This window comes from Xenopus tropicalis, chromosome 9, assembly GCF_000004195.4.
Source record: "Xenopus tropicalis strain Nigerian chromosome 9, UCB_Xtro_10.0, whole genome shotgun sequence".
NCBI classification, from domain to species: Eukaryota; Metazoa; Chordata; class Amphibia; order Anura; family Pipidae; genus Xenopus; species Xenopus tropicalis.
Genome location: NC_030685.2, coordinates 2,460,135 through 2,475,912, shown reverse-complemented (window position 1 = coordinate 2,475,912; position 15,778 = coordinate 2,460,135). Strand labels below are relative to the sequence as shown.

Here is a 15,778-nt window from a genome sequence, read left to right as displayed (position 1 = left end):
AGGGCAGTTGCACAGTACAAGGGTAGGGCAGTTGCACAGTACAGGGGTAGGGCAGTTGCACAGTACAGGGGTAGGGCAGTTGCACAGTACAGGGTAGGGCAGTTGCACAGTACAAGGGTAGGGCAGTTGCACAGTACAGGGGTAGGGCAGTTGCACAGTACAAGGGTAGGGCAGTTGCACAGTACAGGGGTAGGGCAGTTGCACAGTACAGGGGTAGGGCAGTTGCACAGTACAGGGGTAGGGCAGTTGCACAGTACAGGGGTAGGGCAGTTGCACAGTATCAGGGGTAGGGCAGTTGGACAGTACAGGGGTAGGGCAGTTGCACAGTACAGGGGTAGGGCAGTTGCACAGTACAGGGGTAGGGCAGTTGCACAGTACAGGGGTAGGGCAGTTGCACAGTACAGGGGTAGGGCAGTTGCACAGTACAGGGGTAGGGCAGTTGCACAGTACAAGGGTAGGGCAGTTGCACAGTACAGGGGTAGGGCAGTTGCACAGTACAGGGGTAGGGCAGTTGCACAGTACAGGGGTAGGGCAGTTGCACAGTACAGGGGTAGGGCAGTTGCACAGTACAGGGGTAGGGCAGTTGCACAGTACAGGGGTAGGGCAGTTGCACAGTACAGGGGTAGGGCAGTTGCACAGTACAAGGGTAGGGCAGTTGCACAGTACAGGGGTAGGGCAGTTGCACAGTACAGGGGTAGGGCAGTTGCACAGTACAGGGGTAGGGCAGTTGCACAGTACAGGGGTAGGGCAGTTGCACAGTACAAGGGTAGGGCAGTTGCTCAGTACAGGGGTAGGGCAGTTGCACAGTACAAGGGTAGGGCAGTTGCACAGTACAGGGGTAGTGCAGTTGCACAGTACAGGGGTAGGGCAGTTGCACAGTACAGGGGTAGGGCAGTTGCACAGTACAGGGGTAGGGCAGTTGCACAGTATCAGGGGTAGGGCAGTTGCACAGTACAGGGGTAGGGCAGTTGCACAGTACAGGGGTAGGGCAGTTGCACAGTACAGGGGTAGGGCAGTTGCACAGTACAGGGGTAGGGGCAGTTGCACAGTACAGGGGTAGGGCAGTTGCACAGTACAGGGGTAGGGCAGTTGCACAGTACAGGGGTAGGGCAGTTGGACAGTACAGGGGTAGGGCAGTTGCACAGTACAGGGGTAGGGCAGTTGCACAGTACAGGGGTAGGGCAGTTGCACAGTACAGGGGTAGGGCAGTTGCACAGTACAGGGGTAGGGCAGTTGCACAGTACAGGGGTAGGGCAGTTGCACAGTACAAGGGTAGGGCAGTTGCACAGTACAGGGGTAGGGCAGTTGCACAGTACAGGGGTAGGGCAGTTGCACAGTACAGGGGTAGGGCAGTTGCACAGTACAGGGGTAGGGCAGTTGCACAGTACAGGGGTAGGGCAGTTGCACAGTACAGGGGTAGGGCAGTTGCACAGTACAGGGGTAGGGCAGTTGCACAGTATCAGGGGTAGGGCAGTTGCACAGTACAGGGGTAGGGCAGTTGCACAGTACAGGGGTAGGGCAGTTGCACAGTACAGGGGTAGGGCAGTTGCACAGTACAGGGGTAGGGCAGTTGCACAGTATCAGGGGTAGGGCAGTTGCACAGTACAGGGGTAGGGCAGTTGCACAGTATCAGGGGTAGGGCAGTTGGACAGTACAGGGGTAGATCCTTACAGTGGCTGCTGGGCCCTGGGAAGAAGGGGTTAAGGTGGCACAGAGTAGGTGGCAGTCGGCTGTTCACCTTGAGGGACAGGCCAGGGGCCGCTGAATGTCACCCTCTATCCAGTTACACATACCGGGGGCAGCGCTGCTATATTTACTCCCTATGGGAAAGGTCAGGGGTTGTCCCTGAAGGTCAGACACAAATACCCAGCATTCCATGGGGGAGGCTTTATAAACCTTCCCAAGGCAACGAGTGGCACTCAGAGCTGAGACCTCCCCTGAGCACCCTGCCCGCTTCCTACAGCACCCGCTCTCAGGTAAGGGCTAATCTGGGCACAGGATAGTGCCATGGGGGGCCGTGGGGCTAATCTGGGCACAGGATAGTGCCATGGGGGGGCCGTGGGGGTAATCTGGGCACAGCATGGTGCCATGGGGGGGGGCCGTGGGGGTAATCTGGGCACAGGATAGTGCCATGGGGGGGGGGCGTGGGGTAATCTGGGCACAGCATAGTGCCATGGGGGGGGGCGTGGGGTAATCTGGGCACAGCATAGTGCCATGGGGGGGCCGTGGGGTAATCTGGGCACAGCATAGTGCCATGGGGGGCCGTGGGGGTAATCTGGGCACAGCATAGTGCCATGGGGGGCCGTGGGGGTAATCTGGGCACAGCATAGTGCCATGGGGGGCCGTGGGGTAATCTGGGCACAGCATAGTGCCATGGGGGGCCGTGGGGGTAATCTGGGCACAGGATAGTGCCATGGGGGGCCGTGGGGGTAATCTGGGCACAGCATAGTGCCATGGGGGGCCGTGGGGGTAATCTGGGCACAGGATAGTGCCATGGGGGGCCGTGGGGGTAATCTGGGCACAGGATAGTGCCATGGGGGGCCGTGGGGGTAATCTGGGCACAGCATAGTGCCATGGGGGGGCCTTGGGGGTAATCTGGGCACAGCATAGTGCCATGGGGGGCCGTGGGGTAATCTGGGCACAGGATAGTGCCATGGGGGGGCCGTGGGTTAATCTGGGCACAGGATAGTGCCATGGGGGGCCGTGGGGGTAATCTGGGCACAGCATAGTGCCATGGGGGGGCCTTGGGGGTAATCTGGGCACAGCATAGTGCCATGGGGGGCCGTGGGGGTAATCTGGGCACAGCATAGTGCCATGGGGGGCCTTGGGGGTAATCTGGGCACAGCATAGTGCCATGGGGGGCCGTGGGGGTAATCTGGGCACAGGATAGTGCCATGGGGGGGCCGTGGGTTAATCTGGGCACAGGATAGTGCCATGGGGGGGCCGTGGGGGTAATCTGGGCACAGCATAGTGCCATGGGGGGGCCTTGGGGGTAATCTGGGCACAGCATAGTGCCATGGGGGGCTGTGGGGGTAATCTGGGCACAGCATAGTGCCATGGGGGGGCCTTGGGGGTAATCTGGGCACAGCATAGTGCCATGGGGGGCCGTGGGGGTAATCTGGGCACAGGATAGTGCCATGGGGGGGCCGTGGGTTAATCTGGGCACAGGATAGTGCCATGGGGGGCCGCGGGGGTAATCTGGGCACAGCATAGTGCCATGGGGGGGCCTTGGGGGTAATCTGGGCACAGCATAGTGCCATGGGGGGCCGTGGGGGTAATCTGGGCACAGCATAGTGCCATGGGGGGGGCGTGGGGTAATCTGGGCACAGGATAGTGCCATGGGGGGGCCGTGGGTTAATCAGGGCACAGCATAGTGCCATGGGGGGGCGTGGGGTAATCTGGGCACAGGATAGTGCCATGGGGGGGCGTGGGGTAATCTGGGCACAGGATAGTGCCATGGGGGGGCGTGGGGTAATCTGGGCACAGGATAGTGCCATGGGGGGGCGTGGGGTAATCTGGGCACAGGATAGTGCCATGGGGGGGCGTGGGTTAATCAGGGCACAGCATAGTGCCATGGGGGGGCGTGGGGTAATCTGGGCACAGGATAGTGCCATGGGGGGGCAATAGGCTGCATCTGGCACCAAGCGCTGGGGAGACTGTGGGATATTGGGGTGCATTAGACAGTGGGCATGCACCATAGGGAGGCACAGTACATGGCACTGCCTGGGGGAAAGTGGCACAATGCCAACTATATGGCACTTTGGTAGAACCCACATGGGGCAATAGGGGTTCCTGAGGGAAAACCTGATTGGCCCAGAGTGTTATCAGGATATGGGGGTAAAATGGAGACATTGCTACCTGATTGGCCGAGAGTGTTATCAGGATATGGGGGTATAATAGAGACATTGCTACCTGATTGGCCGAGAGTGTTATCAGGATATGGGGGTATAATGGAGACTGACTGTCCCCTCTGTTCTCTGGTTCTGACTTTAGACACAATGTAGCAGCAGTCGCATCACATGTCACTCAGAGTCTAATGTCATTTCATATGTCTGTTATTTATTGCCTCCCTCCCCCCCATACCCCTTCCTGTGCCCCCCCCCCCGCGCAGTCAGCGCCTGTGATCCCTGCACTCTCAGTGCTGTACGTGCGCTCAGTCACACACAGGGGGGCGGGTACCGTATGTCTCTGAGAGACCACCAGGTTTCCCTTTGATTCAGTCACTGGCAAGGTTATGGGGGGGCAGAGTCACAGAGACTGAATGTGAGGGGGGGTCTGAGAAAATGTCAGTCTGTGGTCTGCCAATCCTTCCACCTGTCTGTCTCTCCTTGTCTTTGTCTGTCAGTCTCTCCCTCACTCTGTCAGTCTCATCCTCACTTTTTGCCAGTCTCTCCCTTACTCTCTGCCAGTCTCTCTTCCTCTCTGCCAGTCTCTCTTCCTCTCTGCCAGTCTCACCCTTACTTTTTGCCAGTCTCTCTCTTACTCTTTGCCAGGCTCACTCTCTTCCAGTCTCTCCATCACTCTCTGCCAGACTGTCTCTTACTCTCTGCCAGTATTACTCTCTGCAAAGTCTCTCCCTCTCTGCCAGTCTGTCTCTCACTGTCTGCCAGTCTTACTTTCTTCCAATCTCTCCATAACTCTTTTCCAGTCTCTCCCTCACTCTCTGACAATCTCTCCCACTCTCTCCCTTACTGCCTGCCAGTCTCACTCTCTGCCAGTCTCTCCCTCTCTGCCAGTTTCTCCCTCACTGCCAGTCTCACTCTCTGCCAGTCTCTCCCTCTCTGCCAGTATCACTCTCTACCAGTCTCTCCCTCACTGCCAGTCTCTCCCTCACTGCCAGTTTCTCCCTCTCTGCCAGTTTCTCCCTCACCCCCCCCCCCCATGCCAGGGGCACAGTAACATTATATAATTGCCCAGCCAATGACCCCACAGCAGAATGCCATAAGGTCGGTGGCTAGTTGCCAATATAAGCAGTTGGGCCCGGATAAGGGTGACTGTGCCGGGGGGCTAAGGCCCAATGGGATTTTCCAACCTGCCCAATAGATATGTGAATGCTATTAGGCCAGTTATTGGTTGGGGGGCCAAGCTGCTGACTCAGGCTGGGGGGGGCTGTGTAGCTTTAGTGCCTGTCTGGCAGCCATTGTGCCCCCGCTCTCCCACAATGCACTGCAGCACATTCCTCTTAATCCCCTAACAGTCTGCTCAGACCTGCCTAATCCCCCGTGTCTGTGTTGCACCCCCCCCCCCCCGAGGGCAAATCCTGCGCCCCACCCCTGTGTTGCACCTACACAGCACTCGCTCCCCATATATTCTGCACCCACAGCTCCTGCCTGATTCTATACCCCCCCCCCCATCACTGGTACTGTTCCTATATGTGTTACTATACAGTCATACTCGCTACTCCTTGTTACTACAGCACAATCCCTGCAAGGAAATACCCTCAGCCTAATATCCTACACAGCCACCATTGTACCCCCATATCCTGACACCCTCTCACAGGGGGCACACACTGACACCCCTGCCAACCAGCTGCCAGTCATTGTACCCCTATATCCTGACACCCTCTCACAGGGGGCACACACTGACACCCCTGCCAACCAGCTGGCAGTCATTGTACCCCCATATCCTGACACCCTCTCACAGGGGGCACACACTGACACCCCTGCCAACCAGCTGGCAGTCATTGTACCCCCATATCCTGACACCCTCTCACAGGGGGCACACACTGACACCCCTGCCAACCAGCTGGCAGTCATTGTACCCCCATATCCTGACACCCTCTCACAGGGGGCACACACTGACACCCCTGCCAACCAGCTGGCAGTCATTGTACCCCCATATCCTGACACCCTCTCACAGGGGGCACACACTGACACCCCTGCCAACCAGCTGCCACTCAGTAAATGTCAGGGCTATTTCTGGAGCCTCACAGTACAGCTCAGTTTCTGACACCCTGCAGCTGCTCCCGTGCCCCCCACACCCCCCCATATGCCTGGGAGATCCCATCCCTCTGTACCCCTGCCAGCCCTGCTCTCACCCCCATTTACAGCATGGTACCTCCCTGGGAAACCTATCCTGCATTTCAGGGGGCACCAGGGGCACATACATTGGGTATATACTGCTTCCTGCCTTCCTTCAGTGCCAACTGCTTCTTCAGCTGGGAATCAGTTCCCTGCACCCACTACCCCTTCACTAGAGCAGCACTTCCTGCCATTATTCCTCCTATCAGTCCCTACTGCCCCTGGTGCTGGGAATCAGTTCCCTGCACCCACTACCCCTTCACTAGAGCAGCACTTCCTGCCATTATTCCTCCTATCAGTCCCTACTGGTGCTGGACCCGTTCATGACCTGGGGCCAATCACTGTGAGCTGCTGCTGCTCCATGTGGCCCCTCGGAACCCGGACACAATCCCCCCTCCCGCTATTGCCTTGTATGGCGTAAGGGATAAGGAGAATTGAGCAATAGCAGGTACAGCCATCAGGCAGCCCGGTCCCTCCCACCCCAGCAAGCGTTGGTGGTATAGTGGTGAGCATAGCTGCCTTCCAAGCAGTTGACCCGGGTTCGATTCCCGGCCAATGCAGAAGTTTTTTTTTGTTATTTATGACATAAAAGTCACATTAACTAAATGCTGTTGTGGCTCTGCCGGCAGTGCCAGTCAGTGGGCTCCGAATCTGAGACGCTCAGTATAGGCAGACTGGGCTGCAGGCAGTATGTATGTATATCTTTATTTATAAAGCGCCAGTCATGTATGCAGCGCTGTACAGTAGGCAGCAGAGCAGGCGGTATGGCAGCAGAGCAGGCGGTATGGCAGCAGAGCAGGCGGTATGGCAGCAGCGCAGGGGGTATGGCAGCAGCGCAGGGGGTATGGCAGCAGCGCAGGCGGTATGGCAGCAGAGCAGGCGGTATGGCAGCAGAGCAGGCGGTATGGCAGCAGCGCAGGGGTATGGCAGCAGAGCAGGGGGTATGGCAGCAGAGCAGGGGGTATGGCAGCAGCGCAGGCGGTATGGCAGCAGCGCAGGGGGTATGGCAGCAGCGCAGGGGGTATGGCAGCAGTGCAGGCGGTATGGCAGCAGAGCAGGCGGTATGGCAGCAGAGCAGGGGGTATGGCAGCAGAGCAGGGGGTATGGCAGCAGTGCAGGCGGTATGGCAGCAGAGCAGGCGGTATGGCAGCAGCGCAGGGGGTATGGCAGCAGAGCAGGCGGTATGGCAGCAGAGCAGGCGGTATGGCAGCAGAGCAGGCGGTATGGCAGCAGAGCAGGCGGTATGGCAGCAGCGCAGGGGGTATGGCAGCAGAGCAGGCGGTATGGCAGCAGAGCAGGGGGTATGGCAGCAGAGCAGGCGGTATGGCAGCAGTGCAGGCGGTATGGCAGCAGAGCAGGAAGAGGAAATGGGGGGGTGCAGGGGGGAAGCTGCCGTTTGCATCAGACGAGTAGATGTGAGAAGTGTCACGTCCCGGGGCTGAGAGTCTCTGTATGACTGGAGCCATTATGAAAGCACAAGCGTGTGCGAGCGATTAGTCACCCAATTACCCACAATCCCTCCTGTCCTGGCACAGGCCCATTACTAACACTGGCACAGCCCTGCCCATTACTAACACTGGCACAGCCCATTACTAACACTGGCACAGCCCTGCCCATTACTAACACTGGCACAGCCCATTACTAACACTGGCACAGCCCTGCCCATTACTAACACTGGCACAGCCCTGCCCATTACTAACACTGGCACAGCCCTGCCCATTACTGACACTGGCACAGCCCTGCCCATTACTAACACTGGCACAGCCCATTACTGACACTGGCACAGCCCATTACTGACACTGGCACAGCCCTGCCCATTACTGACACTGGCACAGCCCTGCCCATTACTAACACTGGCACAGCCCTGCCCATTACTAACACTGGCACAGCCCTGCCCATTACTAACACTGGCACAGCCCTGCCTATTACTAACACTGGCATTACTGCCCATTACTAACACTGGCACAGCCCTGCCCATTACTAACACTGGCACAGCCCTGCCTATTACTAACACTGGCATTACTGCCCATTACTAACACTGGCACAGCCCTGCCTATTACTAACACTGGCACAGCCCATTACTGACACTGGCACAGCCCTGCCCATTACTAACACTGGCACAGCCCATTACTGACACTGGCACAGCCCTGCCCATTAGTAATGTAGGCTGGCACAAGTGGGCACTGCCATACATGAGCGGTACCACTGGGGCACATTTGCGGTTGACCCCTGGGTGCCAGTACTGGGTTTGTCGGGCACACTGCCCCCTAGCGGCCAATGGGGTAATACCCCTTAGTGAGGTTCCATTTTATCCCAAGGGGCCAGACCCCAAAGAGCGAATCTGTCAGAGGAAATTTCTCAAAATGGAGCAAATTAGTCAGTGGCGACTTTTCTGTTTCGCGCCATTGGAGTGTATGGGCGCATTTCCCGGTACCCGGTGAGGCGTTTCGGGCGCCCCTTACCCTTACCCAGCGGGACATGCATTGGGTACCCTGCAGGCTGGGCATTTATCCCCCCGGTACCGCCCATGCCTGACTGTGCCGCAGTACCGGGACCGGGGGGGGGGGTCTCTAGCGCAGAGTGTGACCCTGACTGACCTCCAGCGGCCCCGCCCACTCACTCACGCAGCCCCTGTACCTTTAAAAGCTGGCCCCGCCCCTGTCGGTACATGACGCGCTGATTCAGAACATTGGGGATCAGTCCGGCTCCGAGCGCGGAAGAGGTGAGAGTGAGGCTCCGGGCTGGGGGGCAGATAGGGACGGAGCTCAGGCTGGGAGCGGCGGGATAGGGGAAGGGATGGGTACCAGGCGGCAGGGAATGGACAGGTGGTGATGGGGGGGGGGGGTGTAGAATGGCAGAGGGGCAGATGGATGGGGGGGTGTAGAATGGCAGAGGGGCAGATGGATGGTGATGGGGGGGTGTAGAATGGCAGAGGGGCAGATGGATGGTGATGGGGGGGTGTAGAATGGCAGAGGGGCAGATGGATGGGGGGGGTGTAGAATGGCAGAGGGCAGATGGATGGTGATGGGGGGGTGTAGAATGGCAGAGGGGCAGATGGATGGGGGGGGGTGTAGAATGGCAGAGGGGCAGATGGATGGATGGGGGGGTGTAGAATGGCAGAGGGGCAGATGGATGGGGGGGTGTAGAATGGCAGAGGGGCAGATGGATGGATGGGGGGGTGTAGAATGGCAGAGGGGCAGATGGATGGGGGGGGGTGTAGAATGGCAGAGGGGCAGATGGATGGTGATGGGGGGGGTGTAGAATGGCAGAGGGGCAGATGGATGGATGGGGGGGTGTAGAATGGCAGAGGGGCAGATGGATGGATGGGGGGTGTAGAATGGCAGAGGGCAGATGGATGGGGGGGGTGTAGAATGGCAGAGGGGCAGATGGATGGATGGGGGGGTGTAGAATGGCAGAGGGGCAGATGGATGGATGGGGGGGTGTAGAATGGCAGAGGGGCAGATGGATGGGGGGGGTGTAGAATGGCAGAGGGGCAGATGGATGGGGGGGGTGTAGAATGGCAGAGGGGCAGATGGATGGTGATGGGGGGGGTTGTAGAATGGCAGAGGGGCAGATGGATGGTGATGGGGGGGGTGTAGAATGGCAGAGGGGCAGATGGATGGTGATGGGGGGGGTGTAGAATGGCAGAGGGGCAGATGGATGGTGATGGGGGGGGGTGTAGAATGGCAGAGGGGCAGATGGATGGTGATGGGGGGGGGTGTAGAATGGCAGAGGGGCAGATGGATGGTGATGGGGGGGGGTGTAGAATGGCAGAGGGGCAGATGGATGGTGATGGGGGGGGGTGTAGAATGGCAGAGGGGCAGATGGATGGTGATGGGGGGGGGTGTAGAATGGCAGAGGGGCAGATGGATGGTGATGGGGGGGGTGTAGAATGGCAGAGGGGCAGATGGATGGATGGGGGGGTGTAGAATGGCAGATGGATGGGGGGGGGGTGTAGAATGGCAGAGGGGCAGATGGAAGGAGATGGGGGATGTAGATATTGGGGAGGGGGCTGGAGAGGTGGGGTACATGGTGACAGGGAGAAGGGATGCAGAGCGGGTGATGTAAGGGAGGAGGAGAGGCTAAATCTGCTAGGATTGGGTGTGCCGTATGCAGGTGTGAGTGGGTGTGTGCAGGTAGGGCTGGGGGGGAAAGTTGGGGGGGATGGGGAGTTTGTGAAATGTGCTGGGGATCTGGCCCTGATGAGACAGCACAACGGTGGGGGAGGGGTAGAATCTTAGCCAGGCAGGTAAGGGGGTTATTATCTTGGCAGCCAGTGGAAAGGGTTACTATGTGGCTCCTGGGAGGGTACGTTAGGGTATTACAGCTGAGTAGTGGGGTATCACTGGGTGGCAGTTATGGGAGATGTGCTTGCTACTGCCCTTGGCCTGAGGCTATTAATTCTGCCTTTCTATGGCTCTTTATTTCCAGTGCTATAACAACCCCTGGCAGTACAAGGGTTAATGTTGGAGTTGCAGATCTCTGGCAGGCCGTGGGTTAAGGTTCCAGCACTGTGTTGGCCCCATACACAAAAGGGCTCAGATCCCTGTCGGCAAAGAAGTTAACTTTTGGCCCCTGGCATCATAGGGTTAATACAGCGTAACTGCTCGTTGGCAGACCATGGGTTAATGTTCCAACACTGTACTGATTCCAAGCGCGATAGGGATTCATTCTCCCTAGCTGATCCCTGGCAGTACAGGGTTAATGTGTCTCTAGCAGGACTGGGTTAATATCCCATAGCCAATGGCTGACTGTACTATGTAGCTGGCATCCTTGGGTGGGCCCGGGCAGGGGGTGCGGGACCCATGTGTGCCAATGTACCACGCTCTGTGCCCCCGCACCCGTGTCGCAATTCCGACTCTTCTTCCTCCTTGCTTCATCATTTCCGCTTAATGAGAGTAACTGCATCTCCTCCCAGCGAGGCTTTTAACTCTTCCTGTTCTACATGACTTGGCATATCCAGCACAGGAGAGGTTAATGTCCTTCCCTGATGGCTGTAGGTTTTGGTGGGCCTGTCCTTCAAGTGTCCTTCAGTGCCTCTGGGGGCCCAGTTACTGATGGGCAGGGGGCAGGGTAACTGCAGCAAGGGTTGGGTTAATGGAGAGATGCGTACGACACACGGAAAGAAAGGGTTAATGCCGCAATGGTCTCTCCTTCTCTGGTAGCAACAGATGATTTGTGTGATGCTGGAGGTAGTGATTGGTCGAGGGAAGATTTAATGCAGAATTACTGGCAACGAAGGGTCAATGGACTATTCATGTGTGTCTGGCGTAGGAGAGGTTAATGTGAGCAATAGCCTGTAAGTCTGCGCCAGGGGGTTGTGTATCTGTAACTTTGCCCCAGGGCGCGCTGGCACCATGGTGCCCTCTATTCATGCAGCAATATCTGCTGTGATGAGCCCCAGCCCTCTTAACCCTTTCCACCCCCCCCCAACCTTCTGACGGCTCTTCTCTCCCCCCCAGCAGATAGTAGCACCATGCCTCACCAGTACCCAGCACTGACCCCCGAGCAGAAGAAGGAGCTCCATGACATCGCCAAACGCATTGTGGCCACTGGCAAGGGCATCCTGGCAGCCGATGAGTCCACAGGTCAGTGTGTGCCCTGGCCCCTGGGGGGAACCTGCCTGGAATGGGGGTTCCTTATTTGGGGGTTATGATCCTTACGGAGGTTGGGGGTTATCCTTCTGTTGTTTATCCATAACCACTCTCCGTTGCCAGCTACGTGACCCGGCACAGGTGCCACTTGGCTCGTGCCCCCAGCTTGTATTTATTCTCCCAAGCTCCCGGCTACTGTCACCTTAGTAACTGCCAGCACTGGGGAATGTGGGAGGCCTTTCCTTTGTGGCCACGCCCCCTGTTAGAAAGGGGGGCCTGGTCGGCTTGCTAGATAGGCTTTACGGCACTGAGACTGTTCCATTAACTCTTTCATTGCTCGTCTGCAGGCAGCATCGCTAAGCGCTTGAGTTCCATCGGGGCAGAGAACACCGAGGAGAACCGCCGCTTATACCGCCAGCTGCTCTTCACCGCCGACGACAGAGTGAACCCCTGCATTGGGGGCGTCATCACCTTCCACGAGACTCTCTACCACAAGAGCGACGATGGCGTCGCCTTCACCGAAGTCATCAAGAAAAAAGGGGGTGTCGTAGGCATTAAGGTGAGATTTTAGGTGGAGGAATTTAGGGGTGTGGGTTGCACCCCTTCCCCCCCCCCCCCAGCATTTGTGCAGGTGGAATGACCTGGAATGTTCTTTCCCCTCCCACACAGGTTGACAAAGGTGTCGTCCCTCTGGCTGGAACCAACGGTGAAACCACAACTCAAGGTAGGCATGGGGGTCCTGTAGCGAATTCTTATGGATTGGACCTTAAGACGCTCTAGTCGTGCCGCCACCAATAATTCCATGGAAGGTGCCTAAGTTCCGTTGTTCTGTAGGTCTCGACGGACTGTCCGAGCGCTGCGCCCAGTACAAGAAAGATGGCGCTGACTTTGCCAAGTGGCGCTGCGTGCTCAAGATCTCAGAACACACTCCCTCTCATCTGGCCATCATTGAGAATGCCAACGTATTGGCTCGCTATGCCAGCATTTGCCAACAGGTAATAAAACTGCCATGATGGGGGGGGGGGGTCCTTGTGGCGCGGATAGCTAGGCATCTATGGAGAAGGGTGGCAGAGTTTGGGGTGAGCCTGGTCTGACCTTCACCCGCTTTCTTATCTCTACAGAACGGAATTGTCCCCATTGTGGAGCCCGAGGTTCTCCCTGATGGAGACCATGACCTGAAGAGGTGCCAGTATGTGACAGAGAAGGTAGGTAGTGCCCAGTATGGGGGGGGGGGGGCATTGAGTACTTGGTGCTGTGTACTGAGTGGCATTGTGTACCCCCAGGTCCTGGCTGCAGTGTACAAGGCTCTCAGCGACCACCACATCTACCTGGAAGGGACCCTGCTGAAACCAAACATGGTTACCCCCGGGCATGCCTGCACCAAGAAGTACCCCCCTCAGGAGGTTGCTATGGCAACAGTCACCGCCCTCAGGCGCACAGTGCCCCCTGCTGTTGGAGGTGAGTAGGGGCATTGGAACAGAGCTGGGCTATTTTCTCTATAGAACCAGGGGTGCCCAAACCCCCTGTTGGCATTATAGGGGGCACATGCCCCACTTCCGCCCCTGTGACTGAACGTTACTTTGTGTGTGCGCAGGAATCACCTTCCTGTCCGGAGGTCAGAGTGAGGAAGAGGCCACCGTGCACCTCAATGCCATCAACCAGTGCCCCCTGATCAAACCCTGGCCCCTGACCTTCTCCTACGGCCGTGCCCTTCAGGCCTCCGCCCTCAAAGCCTGGGGGGGCAAGAAGGAAAACACCAAGAAGGCCCAGGAGGAGTACGTCAAGCGTGCCCTGGTAAGGATTTCTTCTATACTGCCATTACCTATTAAAGGGCAAGTAAAACAGAGTTTATCTAAACCCTTCATTACTTGAGCTGAGGACGCTGGGATTTGTATTTTCAGGAATATAGTAGTTTTTTACTAACTGCACCCATTTTCCTCTCCCTATAGGCCAACAGCCTGGCATGCCAAGGCAAATACGTAGCCAGCGGAGAGGCGGGAGCTGCTGCCGGCGAGTCTCTCTTCGTATCAAACCACGCCTACTAGACTTCCTACTCCTCCTAGTCACTGTGGTGGCCGCTTCCATTTGCCTAGTGAGGGGCTCCTCCCCTGCAGAGCGGTTAGCCCCTCCCCAATGTAGAGACCCGCCTGCGGAACATTAGCTAAGCCATTCCCCTTGCTGGAGAGAGAGAGAGACTGCGGACTGAGCGTTGCTATGGTGATTCCTGGACAGTCCAGCAGAGGGCGTGAATGACGTGTGTGAGTGTGAGAGAGAGCGACTGTCTGTCTCCGGGCTACGTGCACCTCCTGTATCTGTATTCTCGGCTCTGAGTCACTGTTCTATGTGTCACTGCTGAACAAACCCTCAATAAAGCAGTTTCTGACCCACTCAGCCTGTCTCTTTCTAATGGCAAAGCACACACTGCACACCCTGCACACATCTGCCTTGTATATGCTCCTTGGGACTGCCCACAGACAACTGGCCTATTGAGGGAAGCAACATGGCAGTGCCCTACCCACACTTACTAAATATGGCTCTAGCCTGCAGCTTTATCTAATAGGGCTCCTTATGTACCTCCAACCTGCCACTACTATAGATCCAGGAGCAGCACAGCACTAACACAAAGCACTACTCCCAGCACTAGATCCAGGAGCAGCACAGCACTAACACAAAGCATTACTCCCAGCACTAGATCCAGGAGCAGCACAGCACTAACACAAAGCATTACTCCCAGCACTAGATCCAGGAGCAGCACAGCACTAACACAAAGCATTACTCCCAGCACTAGATCCAGGAGCAGCACAGCACTAACACAAAGCATTACTCCCAGCACTAGATCCAGGAGCAGCACAGCACTAACACAAAGCGCTACCCCAAGCACTAGATCCAGGAGCAGCACAGCACTAACACAAAGCATTACTCCCAGCACTAGATCCAGGAGCAGCACAGCACTAACACAAAGCATTACTCCCAGCACTAGATCCAGGAGCAGCACAGCACTAACACAAAGCATTACTCCCAGCACTAGATCCAGGAGCAGCACAGCACTAACACAAAGCATTACTCCCAGCACTAGATCCAGGAGCAGCACAGCACTAACACAAAGCATTACTCCCAGCACTAGATCCAGGAGCAGCACAGCACTAATACAAAGCATTACTCCCAGCACTAGATCCAGGAGCAGCACAGCACTAACACAAAGCATTACTCCCAGCACTAGATCCAGGAGCAGCACAGCACTAACACAAAGCGCTACCCCAAGCACTAGATCCAGGAGCAGCACAGCACTAACACAAAGCATTACTCCCAGCACTAGATCCAGGAGCAGCACAGCACTAATACAAAGCATTACTCCCAGCACTAGATCCAGGAGCAGCACAGCACTAACACAAAGCGCTACCCCAAGCACTAGATCCAGGAGCAGCACAGCACTAACACAAAGCATTACTCCCAGCACTAGATCCAGGAGCAGCACAGCACTAATACAAAGCATTACTCCCAGCACTAGATCCAGGAGCAGCACAGCACTAACACAAAGCGCTACCCCAAGCACTAGATCCAGGAACAGCACAGCACTAACACAAAGCGCTACTCCCAGCACTAGATCCAGGAGCAGCACAGCACTAACACAAAGCGCTACCCCAAGCACTAGATCCAGGAGCAGCACAGCACTAACACAAAGCATTACTCCCAGCACTAGATCCAGGAGCAGCACAGCACTAACACAAAGCGCTACCCCAAGCACTAGATCCAGGAACAGCACAGCACTAACACAAAGCACTACTCCCAGCACTAGATCCAGGAGCAGCACAGCACTAACACAAAGCGCTACCCCAAGCACTAGATCCAGGAGTAGCACAGCACTAACACAAAGCATTACTCCCAGCACTAGATCCAGGAACAGCACAGCACTAACACAAAGCGCTACTCCCAGCACTAGATCCAGGAGCAGCACAGCACTAACACAAAGCATTACTCCCAGCACTAGATCCAGGAGCAGCACAGCACTAACACAAAGCGCTACCCCAAGCACTAGATCCAGGAACAGCACAGCATTAACACAAAGCACTACTCCCAGCACTAGATCCAGGAGCAGCACAGCACTAACACAAAGCATTACTCCCAGCACTAGATCCAGGAGCAGCACAGCACTAACACAAAGCG

The 15,778-nt window shown here is 56.7% G+C and overlaps 1 protein-coding gene and 1 non-coding gene across 5 annotated transcripts; both read left to right on the top strand.

The window, feature by feature from the left end:
- The first annotated feature begins 1,871 nt into the window (after positions 1 to 1,871).
- On the top strand, positions 1,872 to 14,005 carry aldoa (aldolase, fructose-bisphosphate A). 4 transcript variants are annotated; one of them, XM_012954970.3, is made up of 9 exons: positions 1,872 to 1,976; positions 11,486 to 11,608; positions 11,962 to 12,173; positions 12,284 to 12,338; positions 12,449 to 12,609; positions 12,736 to 12,819; positions 12,898 to 13,072; positions 13,209 to 13,408; positions 13,564 to 14,005. In XM_012954970.3, exons 2-9 carry the CDS (start codon positions 11,497 to 11,499, stop codon positions 13,657 to 13,659), a joined length of 1,095 nt encoding a protein of 364 aa, XP_012810424.1. In that variant the 5' UTR covers positions 1,872 to 1,976; positions 11,486 to 11,496; the 3' UTR covers positions 13,660 to 14,005.
- trnag-ucc lies at positions 6,509 to 6,580 on the top strand. The gene has a single exon. It is a non-coding gene; the product is annotated as a tRNA-Gly (tRNA).
- Positions 14,006 to 15,778: the final 1,773 nt, after the last annotated feature.